This window comes from Podarcis gaigeae (genome assembly GCF_964106915.1).
Source record: "Podarcis gaigeae genome assembly, chromosome: 1".
NCBI classification, from domain to species: Eukaryota; Metazoa; Chordata; class Lepidosauria; order Squamata; family Lacertidae; genus Podarcis; species Podarcis gaigeae.
Genome location: NC_139678.1, coordinates 135,910,659 through 135,922,659, shown reverse-complemented (window position 1 = coordinate 135,922,659; position 12,001 = coordinate 135,910,659). Strand labels below are relative to the sequence as shown.

General features: G+C 42.8%; 1 protein-coding gene across 7 annotated transcripts in view; it reads right to left on the bottom strand.

Moving 5' to 3' along the window:
• IKZF2 (IKAROS family zinc finger 2) overlaps positions 1-12,001 on the bottom strand; it is a 99,040-nt gene that overhangs the window by 13,471 nt on the left and 73,568 nt on the right. For all 7 annotated transcript variants that reach the window (XM_083710007.1, XM_083710011.1, XM_083710012.1 and 4 more), the window contains one exon: positions 1,605-1,742. In XM_083710007.1, coding sequence (XP_083566133.1) covers positions 1,605-1,742 — 138 coding nt within the window. The remainder of the gene's footprint in view (positions 1-1,604; positions 1,743-12,001) is intronic.

Sequence of the window (12,001 nt, the reverse complement as noted above, 5' to 3'; positions counted from 1 at the left end):
CACAGTTCCTGACAGACTTATGGTTCCTGTTCTCTTCATAGTTTTAGAGAAAAAGTTGTTGTGAAGGGGTGACTTTTTCCCATTCTTGTGTTGCCTGATTCAAAGTTGCCCACAGTACAGCACAGCTTAAATCCTATTCATTGAAATGGAATTGATGGACTGGCTACTGTTGCCCCAAAGCATTGGCTACTGTGGCTCAATTCACACTTAGCATTAAAGCACGGTTTGGCAATTGGGAGCATTTGTAATGGGCACCTGCGCTTCCCGCTCTCTTCCCTCTTGCATGTCTCCTTCACTTGGGTTTGTTGAGGTCTTTCTTTTTGCTGACTAGTTTGCCATGATGCCCATATTGGAAGAATATTAGAACCTTGCCTCCAAGCCACAACTTGAAACCCTAATTTGAAATGTGTTTTCAACCATGGTTTGCAAGAAAGATGCTAATCACAGTTTGCGGTTTTGGACATCACAGCAAACCATACTTAGCAGAAGACAGTCAGCAGGTCAAGGAGGAAAGGAACTTGCACAGAAGCAGGGAAGAGAGAGCATGTGATCCCTGGTGTGCATTCCCTATTGCAAAGCCACCGTTTGTATTATGTCTGAATGGAGTTAGTGGGTACAGTAGATTTTCTGTTCATGGCTCATTGATCTGAGTCTTTCGAAATGTCCTGCAGAGCCAGAGGGCTCAAGGGAGTTCAGATACACAGGAATTCCAAAAGAAAGATGCCCAAACCATCAGAGTGATCAGGTCTAACGGATTATTAGCACAGGGTACAAACTTACAGCCAAGGTCCAACACCTCCCTCCTCACCCCTGCTCATAGCATCCCATGGGACAGATTTCCATCAGCAGCCCAGACCAGTTCATCACTATCCAGATGACTTGTGTGCAATATTTCATGGGTACTTTTACAGTAGCTGCCTATAAATTGTCAGCCTCCTATTATGCTTTATGTTCTGCATTGGCACAGCGGGCAGTGCCCACAGTATTAAAAGTTTTGGTGGGGCAACATTTACTAAGATGACACTGATGTAATGGGTGGAAATTTGTTCTCAGTATCCAAAAAGCAAGATTAACTGTTGTGTAGTTTAACATCTGAAGACACATGAATGACTTGTTACATGCCTCAAAATGTCCCATTCTTTTTATCAATTTGCAGTTGCCCTGATCTGGCCTCATGTGCCCGGTCATGTACAGAGTTTCTGTCTGCATTGGCTGCCCAGACATTTCACTTAAATTACATGGAGCAGCTCCATGTGCTTCCTGAGAGATTATGTGTGCCTATGGCTAGTAGCTTGACCAGGATAAATTCATTTATATCCTCCCCTTTGACCTTGTTGGGGCATCCCCCCCCCTCCATTGCAGCTAGCTTTCCTATTCATAGCTACTTACTGCACTAAATTAACAATAAACATAATTCACAACAAGTCTTTGTTACACTATTTTTTTTAGGCTTGAGTTTATATTGAATGTTTGGATCATCGTGGGTCTATTTAAGTACATGTTCCCAATTCTTTCACTTTTGTGGATTGCTAGGAATAGCACAAAAAAGGGGGAAAGGGAGATCAGTGCTGTCAAAAGTACTCAGGACTGAGGCTTCCACTCACCATGGTGACTCATGACTTGCCCAGCAGCCTCTATACTGACATTCTGAAGGTAGTTGTGACAGCGTTCCTTGTGCTCCTCCAGAGAGCTGCGTTGCTTGTAACTCCGTCCGCAGTAGTTACACTTGTGAGGTTTACCCACTGTGGAAAGAAGAGAGGCTTCAGGTTAAATCAGTGTTGCCAGGGCACCTTGCAGTTACAAAAATAGAATAGGAAAAAGCCTACAAAAGTTATTCCACCCTCTAACCTTTGCTCATTTCCCTTTTCTCTACCTCACTTCATCACTACCCTACCATTCACCCACACCATGAATATATAGCAACGAAATGTTACAGAAATGTGTAGTACCCACAAAGGCCAACACAGTGTGGTTTAAATACAATTACCTGTAGCCACAAAATTTTTTTCCTTTGCATATGATGGAAAGATTACAAGACACGTCACAGGGGCTTGGGGAGACTCTTATGACTATACTCTTTTTAAAAGCAGGGCTATGGGATAATATCAGAACATCCTTATGTTTCTAATGGTTTTGCAAAACAAAATGGAGACGGGGACGAGATGCGGTTGATGAAGTGCAACATCAGACGTTGTTGCATTGCATCTGTACAACTATCAGTTATTACAGTGGTGTGGCAGCTTTGAGGGGTGTCTATGTCCTTATGAAAGGGAAGGGAAGCATGTCATTATCTCTATGCCAGTGGCAGAGAGCCTCCAGGCTACGAGACCAATTAGGCCTCTGAATTTGGTCCAGGAGACCATTTTGGGCAAGCCACACTCACCTGCCAGTAACCTGAAGCCATATGAATTCAGATACGGAGATCTGTTATCTCCCATCTAAAGCATGGGTGGAGGACTGTGACCCTCAGAGTCTCCCCTGATCACACCTCCCATTTAACCCTGCTTCATCTCCAGAGTGTTTCTGCCTGCCTGGAATGTGTCCCTGAACTCTGATAATGCCTCCTGCCTGCCTGTCTGGATGGAGGACAGAGAGGGCTGCATGAAATGTGGGTTTACAGTCATTGCTTTGCCCTCTGGACCTGCCCATCAATGGCACCTGCCTCTCAGAAGGTAAGCGTCTGCACCCTTGCACTCAGGAAACTATTTGTGTCGCAAGCTTTTGTAGTTCTTGCTAATGTTTCTCGGCAAGGAAGAAGCCTTCTTTCTCATTCATTCTTAATTTTGGAGGGAGCAGGGCATGGGATGTATGCAGCAGAAATAATATTTCCATTTATGCTAGATAATCACCCTGAAACAGGAAAGCACAAAATGGAATTCACCAAGAACAAATTGGCTTATAAACTGAAGTAAGGAAAACAATGCTTTGTACTGCTTAAACTCTGAAAGATAAAGAATCTTAGAAAGTACATTCAAGTCCAAGGTCATCATTTGAGAGAAGTGAAAAGAGAGGAAGCCTAGATGGAACTACCTTCCTACTTCTTTTGACATTATATTTCAAAGACAAAGTACAAATAAGCTTCCTCTCTCCCTTTTTTCCAAGTCCCATGGGAGGAGGAGAGGCATCCCCCCTCCCTTCGCATGAAACTCCAGGTATGGGGGGAGGGTGCACAAATCGCTCCCACTCCTATGGAATGTGCAACAAGGGCCTAAAAATGCCTTTTAGTCTGGAATGTATTACTTCTGACAAAGCAATATTTACCAATATGTAGAGAAAGGAGTAATTTTTGTAATATGACATACAGTCTAATCAGTGTAACTTTTAAATTTGATTTATGGACACCGAGGGGGGACCCAGAAGTTCATGCAAATACCTTCAGTTAACAACTGAATTCGTTTCTATTGGTCTGGAAAAAGCTCACTGCCAGGTGTAAATTTTATTCAGAAATTAGCTAATGGGGCCTCCCGCTGCTGCCAGCCACTCTGGGTGATTTCCAGCAAAATATAAACACATAATAAAGCATCAGACATTAAAAACTTCACTGTTGTCATCTATGCTGCAATAGCTTGTTCTGTATGGCTTCAGAAACACATGTTACTAACTGAAACATTATTGTTCCCTTAAAAACTTACACAAGTTTGCTAAAATGTTTAATGTTGCAGTGGATGTGGTTGTACTTCAATTGCCTGCAAATCAAAACATAATCTGCAACGTTTTGTTCTGCCACCAGCTGAGGATTTATCTTTGTCAGCAAGCTTTTAATTCTGCGGCTGTTTTACAATGACATCAATTTATATCTACTCAGAAGTAAGCCCCATTGAGTTCAACGGTTCTTTCTCCCAGGTAAGTGTTTATAGTACTGTTATTTAGTACATATTTAACTCTGCTCTTTTGGTTCCTTTTTCTGTTTTAGTTTGATTGTGTGTTTATCTTTTATCTTTGATTTTTAAACATACAGTATTTGGATTGCTTTTAATGTTTTATGGACTAGGTCTTGTGAAGGGATCAAAATAGGGAAACTTGTGCATGCAGGCGTGTGTGTGTGTGTGTGTACTTGCACGCACACTTTTTAAAAAAAGGGCATCTTCAAATTTTCTCCCAAAGGCAGAACAGGAATAAAAATACAGATTACTAGGGACAGGCACCAGAAATTAGGTACCCTCCCCGGTAAATAGAATGTCTGGGTGTCCGATTTTGATGTCTGTCTTCATCAGACTTTTGTAGAAGTGTCCTTTGCCATTTGAATTGCTTTTACTGTTGCATCACAAAACAACAGACACTTAACAATGCCTATAAGATCAGAGGAAAGAGAAGATCAGAACTCAGACTGTGGATTGTTTGTTTTTATGCTTGAAAAGGCTAGAAATCCTAAAAGATATCCTGCCAGTGTGAAGGAACTGTTAGAAGAATGCATAGTGAATTTCAGCTTTCAGTGGTGCTTTTGAAAAGTACCCTCTCTCCTTCCCTTTCTTTGGAGCCAACTCCTGGGGGCAAAGGTTCCTTCACCCCCACCATAAAATATTCAAGGCCCCCCTCCGATGTTGATAAACATTGCCATTCAAATGGAGTGGGTGCACTGTGTCAATTATGCAGAGCTGCAGCTGGGGGTGGGGTCTAGCCAGGGCTTCTGCCCCAGTTGAAGCCTCCAGGGGGCGCCATTGAGGCCCCCAGCCTCCCAACATGTCTGGGTTTGGGCCAGAGAGAAAGATGAAAAAAGTGAAGGTCAGCCGCAAACCCATGAAGCTGAAGGAGGCTCATTTACAAAGTGATGCAGGGAGAGTTGGAAAATCTGGAGAGGCTGCGTGGCTCTCCCCAGCGAAGCCTAAGATGGGATCCCCTGTGGGTTTGCTACTGTGTGAGAAAGAAATTCTGGAGGGACGGAAGGAGGGGTGGGACTAGATGATCTTTGGGTCCCTTCCAACTCTACAATTCTATGATCCCTTCAGAACTTTGAATGTGTTTAAATAGCTACGGTTGAGGCATTTTAGATCTACACACAGGAAAGTAAGGGGTGTGTGAGCATTTTCCCCGCCAGAGGTGGTTCCCTGGCAAGCTCCGGTCAGCCCGGCTGAATTAGGAATGTAAAGCGAGGGCACTTTCTACTTTAGACTCGCAAAAAGTATTTCTTTGCCTTACATGGAGCCTAAAATGACTACAAAATTACCGTTTCCTAAAATGAGTAATCAAACAAAAATTAAATTGAAAGGAATCTTGTTGAAGCTTACTTGGGAGTAAATTTACAGATCAAAACTCCTGGAAAGGGTTTGCACAGAACCAAGAAGAGGGGGTGGGGGTGGCAAAACGTCTCAAATCGCGTGGTGGCAGCAGCGGGAGGCCCCATTAGCTAAAGTAGTGCTTCAGGTTAAGAACAGTTTCAGGTTAAGAAGAACGAATTAAGTTCTTAACCCAAGATACAACTGTAATGAGTCCTTTGAGCAGCAGCCCTAGGCAAGGGCTTCCGCTTCCCCCCTCTTCTTCCCCTATGTGACCCCTATAATTGGCCCTGGAATGGGACATCAGAAGAACCTCTGAAACAGCTTGTGGGAAGAGAAGACGGAGAATCATTTAATCTGGTGATCCAAAATGCTTGTGCTTATGGTACGATCAGAAGAGTATGACACAGAATTCCTCCTATACTTTTTCTGGCATTAGGATGAATGGCGGAAACAGATTCCTCTTAAGCAAATTAAACTTTTCATATTGACTGGCACCTAGCCATTGAATTATTCAGTTTAATTAATGGCTTTAGTTCTGGTGTGTAACAAGTGAAAACTATATAGGTAAAATACTGATATGAAATCAGTATCAAAACTTACAAATCAATAGTATTGTGAGCCTTAAATATTATACTTAAAATGTTTGAATTAAAACAGCCATTTGTTTGGATGTATCTAAGTTAACAAACCGTAATTGACTCTGGATGGACGTGTAAGGAAATGGTTGCATATGAAATGAATAGATTCAAGCAGATGTTTGTTATACCTTTTTTAAACTCAAAAGCAGCTCCAATACCACATCCTGAACTGCTCAGAGTGAACTTTAGTTTAGGTGTGAAACTCTGGCCCTCTGTAAGGTGTGCAGGTGCTATGCTATCACCACCATCTTTCTAGGTGACAAGTACAAATTTGCAAACATATATGTTAGCAGAAAAGCTTAGCAAGCAAGATGGCTATATCTGCTTGGCAAAAAGAAAAAGAGAAACTGATTTTATTCACCATACTTCCCTCTTCACACTAGCTGCCATGCTCAAGGGAAAAAGGAAAACCATCACTATGTTATCATAGATTTCCACCCAAAATCCAGAATCCATTTTATTGTATTGTATCTTTGAAGTGGAAGTTTCCAGTTTTTATTGTTGCTGGGGAGGTAAATCTGAAAAACTCACACTTAACATACCGTATTTTTCGCCCTATAGGACACACCGGCCCATAGGACGCACCTAGTTTTCAGGGGGGGAAATCAAGTAAAAAAATATGATCCCCCCCCCCCGCAGTTCTGGGAGCAGTGGACAGGCTGCACGCAGCCTGTGCGCTACTCCAAGACCTTCTCCCTGCTTTTGTGAGAGGTGGCGGAAGCTGGGTTGGAAAGTAGCGGGAACGCGTCGCGCGCCTTCCTGCTGCCCCCCATCCTCTGGGGCTGGCAATGGGGGAAGCGCTGCTTTCCCCACCGCCAGCCTTGAAGCCGGGTTGGAGAGTAACGGGAAGGCGTCACACGCCTTCCTGCTGCCCCCCATCCTCTGGGGCAGGCGATGGGGGAAGCGCTGCTTTCCCCACCGCCAGCCTCAAAGAGCAGACTCTCCTGGCTTCAGCGGAAGCAACGCGAAGCCTCCGGAGTGCAGGCTTCGCGTTGCAGTCACTGAAGCCAAGGAGCCTGCATTCGCCCGATAAGACGCACACACATTTTCCCTTAATTTTTGGAGGGGGAAAAGTGTGTCTTATAGGGCGAAAAATACGGTACTCAAGGTTTAACAGGCAGTTTGATACCAAGCAGGCAAACCTAGGGAGGTATAATGATATATATAATTAACATTTAGGGTAGGGTGCACTCAACAGGGAACTAAAGTCAGTCGTAGCTCCATGGCGAGTATTTGTGTATGATAAACATAATAGCAAACACATCCTTGTCATGTTCACAATTTATGTTTTCATGTATAAGCTTGAAGCACCTTAAACACACACTTAATTAAATGCAAATGTTGGGTTCTAGAACTTCTGGTCTTTTTTTTTTTCTTTTGAAGTTAAAAATAGTTTACTTACAAACTCTTCAAAGGTCAGATTCATTTGCTTTTCCACACATCAGTCAGAAAGGTTTCACAGGCTGTAAAACCCACCTTAGTTATAAAGTGGTGAAAGTTCCAAATAGGAATTTAAGAGTGGCTGATGAGAGCCATGCGGTTGAGCTGGAGCAACCAACTCAAACCTCTTCACTGCGGTTATGATAATAAGCTTGATTACCCAAAGTAAGGGGAAGTGACATAGCTAAGTCTGGCAGAATAGCTTTCTCTGTGGTATTAGACCTCTCATACGCTAATTAGACTTAAGCATGCTGGGTATATGAGAGTGCTTATCCCACTGTCTGCGTGATGGACCTGTTGCCAGGTGGCAGCTTTTGAACAGTAACAAGAAGGGAGGGCAACACATCACTCTTGAACCCATCTTTTCTCTGTGATCAGAACACAGGAACTTGTCCATTCGCTCTTGCTCATCCTTTGCCAGTAACCGTTCTAGAACATCTGATCCTTATAATAAAACCTGACAAAAAAACAACCCAATTAATTAAGAAGTTGAAAATAATGATTCAGAATAGGTGGGAATGGCTGCTTATCCAGTCATGGGGTGGGTGGCTGTTGCAGTCCACTGTGGTGGGCTCTAATCCCTGGGGAGCAAGCCTAGGAGGCCAGCAGTTGGGGAATTCCCAGGCCAGCCGTTGGATTGGCAAAATTTTCCGCCATATGTTTATTTGAATGGTGGCCAATCTGGCCAGGCTGAGTGTGCGTGGCTTGACAACGGACTGAGGTGGAGCAGGCTTCACTCTGGTGTAAAGGCTGGCTGTGGCTAACCCCAAGGACCGCAGTTGGACAAAGAACATCCCTCCCTTCCCACTCTATTCAGGAATGCTGTGGGTTTTGTATGCTAACCTTTTCCTTCCTAGATACTGTGTTTATTGGCTTTGTTGTGGTTCTATAACGGTTGCCATTTTGAGTTGGGAAGGAATTTGAGTGCAAACAGATTGGCCCTGCTTGAGGGGTTTGCCTTCCTCATAGGAAAAGTCACAACTTTGGCAGATAAGGCATTGTGTCCCCACCTCAGAACAATGTGATAACAGGGTACCCGAAGTCTCCATCCAAAAGCCAAGGCATCAGCCCTCCAACCGGGGGGCTGAGAGGGATATACTGTACACCCAATGCCTAAGCCAAATCTAACCTACATCTGGAATCAATAAAGTTGTAGCCTATTTTAAAATCCCAGAACGTTGTCCTGTCCAGTTTGTCCACCTTCATAGGTTTGGCTGTGCTGTCTGCAACAGCACTCGCTATGTAGCAAGGTCAAACTTAGAAAACTCATTTTGGCTAAAATAGTATGATGTCTTGGAAGATCTGAACATAATTCCTGTGACAAAACTATGTGAGCTTAGGCAAGTCATTGCTCCTCTATCTGCTAAAGGGGTGTTTTCTTCTTACGGTTCACATCTATGTGATGAAGATAAATTTGTTTAGGTTTGTGAAATTTCTCAGATGATGGTGGATGTTCTGTGAATCTCAATATTTAAATACACTTTGGTCTTTCCTAAGAATGAAGAGACTCCAAACCCTTGATCATTTTTAGAACAATTAGATGCATGAAAGATCCTAAGTTTGTGTACTGTTGGAGGGAAGAGAGGTTTCTTTGTTACTTGATTCTTGTTTGTTTGTTTGTTTGTTTGTTTGTTTGTTTGTTTGTTTGTTTGCATTAGCGTATCATGACTAAGAAACTTGCTGAAGTTACTCAGTTTTCATTCGCTCTGACACTGACCATTCCTAACTGGAGATTTACAGAACACACAAGCAGCAAAAGGATGGAATCCTCAGTTAGCATCAGGAATGCTGTCAGACAAATCAGTTCTCTTTTCTAGATATTTTATATATACCAGCTAGCATATTTGTGCTGCTGTACATTTTGTAAATGAGACTGATTAATAGAACTCTCTCCCACCAGCCAAAATTGTGTAGTTAGTTTCACAGCTAAACACAAAATGGCTGCTGTCACAAGCTTTAATTATCTGTGACATTCACTAGAACAGGGTATCCCAAACTTGGGTCTCCAGCGGTTTTTGGACAACAACTCCCATCATCCCTAGCAGCTAACAGGACCAGTGGTCAGGGATGGTGGAAAATGGAGTCCAAACACAACTGGAGACTCAAGTTTGGGAAACCCTGCTCTAGAACTTTGCTTCATGCACCCATTCACAGGATATTTGGTTCTTACTTATACCTAGTATAGTGAATCTAGCTAGGCCTGCCAAAACACCCCAGAATGGGATACTTCATTTTTCATAGGTATCAAGAAAGAAACTAGCAAAAATATAGACAAATAACTTCTTTCTTTATATGGACCCTCCCTTTATATATAGCTTTAAGCTAGATTTGTGAATTAAAACTATTTTTAGTAGAGATAACTTCCAATTGACATAAGAAATCTGGAGTGGATCGAGTAAACCCAGATGAGTACTGAGGTCTGCATCAGACATCCCACTGCCAAGGTCAAAAACATTTCTCATACATCTGAAATCAAACAGTTATGCAAACATGGCACAAATTAGAACACTTCTAATCGCAGGATCTTTAAAATGTCTTGCAGGGAGTGGGGAGAAACATATACTGGTATAGTGAAGAACCTTTGGTTGTTTGACAACCAGTTTACAATATGAAATGCAGCAATTCCTGTTCAACATAGTACTGTTCCCAATCCTTCTGGAGAATTTCCTGCCATTCCTTAAAAGATCACAGGTTTGTCTGTGTTGTTTCCATAATTATATACAGTTGTGAAACCCAAAGGCAGAAGGAACTCAGACAGTAAAACCATACAAAGCAAATGGAGAGGGAAAAATGCAGGTGTGATGAAAACCAGACCAAAGGACACAAAATATCATGAACGAAAGGCTCAGACAGAGGAATTTTAAGACAACAAGAATACAAGAATGAAGCATTCACGGCTGTTATAGTTACAGCTGAACTATATCCCCAGTTCAACTCAACCTATATCTTTCAAACCAGTGGTCAGTGGTCCCTGCATGGAAAAAATAAACATTCTCTAAATGTAAACTGTAAGTTGGCTATTAAATAATGTAATGAATAATGTAATGAAAGTAATGTGATGAATGTAAGTTGGCTGTAAATAATCAGCTGGATCTAACTAACACTGGTGAATATGCAGGAGCAGAGGGAACATCAACAAACAAGAAAAGCAGCCATTCTACCTTCAAAAAGGCTCCTGAAGGACTGAGCAGAAACTACAGGCAAATGTAGTTTCGAATAGGGTGGTCACATATTGCGTTTTACAGCTGCCAGAGGACCTTCTTCCCTAAAGGAGTCCAGTTTAAAGAAAAGATTGGAAGTTGCCCATCTACAGTTAGTACCTAGACAGCTGAGTGAGCAGATACGCACATCACCTGGTCAGTCTTTTCCTCTATGGTGAAATGTACCACATTTCTATTTAGATTATAGTGATTGAATCTAAATTTCCATATCTCCACACATGTACAAATTTTACTCCTCTTTTTGACCATTTTGTTTTTAGGTGCTTGTGCACAACCAAATAGGCTTGGAAAATGATTAACAAATGAATGAATAATAATGAGAAAAAATAAGTGGACTCTGAGCAGAGCTGGTATCTGGGTGGCCATCCTTGGGCAATGGCCAAGGTTCCAGCACCCTAGTATGGGACACCAAAAGCACCTGGTGCCCCCTCTTCACTGCCATCACCACTCACCTCACCACAGGTGGGTGGGTGAATGAAGGAATAACGGGTGATGAGGAGCAGCCACCACTCCTCACTTGTCTTCTCATTCAGACCCCCATCTTCTTTACCACTGTCTGGAACTCAAAAGTGCTGCATAATGGGGAGCAACAGAGAAGGGGGGGTAAAAAATGTGGACCTGGCACTGAATTTGAGGTTCTCAAAGCCCCTTGTATATGTAATTCCATATATCTCCCAGCATGGAATTGCAGAAGATGAATAGGCCTGCCTATACACACACACACAGGTGCTTTTGATTACATCAGCTCTTTAACTTATGTCAGTGTAAGGTTTTTCTCTTAACATCAAAGAACATATGGGCAATTTGCCAAGGGCTTGAGGGCCACAACCTGAATATAAATCTTCATTTATCTGCAGAAGCCTGCCAAAATGTTTGCTTGAACTTGTATTTTCCTTGAGAGTATAAAACCGTTTTCTTGGTTCTAGACATATGCAACAAGAATGTACTAAATGTGGAAAGTAAGGATGTTACTGAACAAGTCTGAGAAAGCTGCTATAATGAAAGAACTTAAGAGCAAAGGACCATTAGGTTTTATAGCTGTGTAAAAGCAATGTGAGCAGGAGGTCAAGAGTGTTGCCTCATCCTTGAACATAACATGCAGAAAGAGTCTCTCCTGGATCAGGCCAGAGGTCTACCTAATCCCTTTCCTAGAGTGGCCAGCCAGATGCTTCCACATGAGGAGCATAAAGGGAACATCCTTCTTTTGTTGTCTGGCCTCCACAAGTGGCAGTCTGATGGGCCTCCAAACTTAGAGGGTAGGTGCATTTACATCTTATAGCAGGCTTCCTCAACCTCAGACCTCCAGATGTTTGTGGCCGACAACTCCCATGATCCCTAGCTAGCAGGACCAGTGGTCAGGGATGATGGGAACTGTGGTCTCAAAACATCTGGAGGGCTGAGGTTGAGGAAGCCTGTCTAATAGCAAAGTCTCAACCATCCCACCCAATATCAGTTCAAGTTTTCCTGTGCTCCCACACACGTAGCC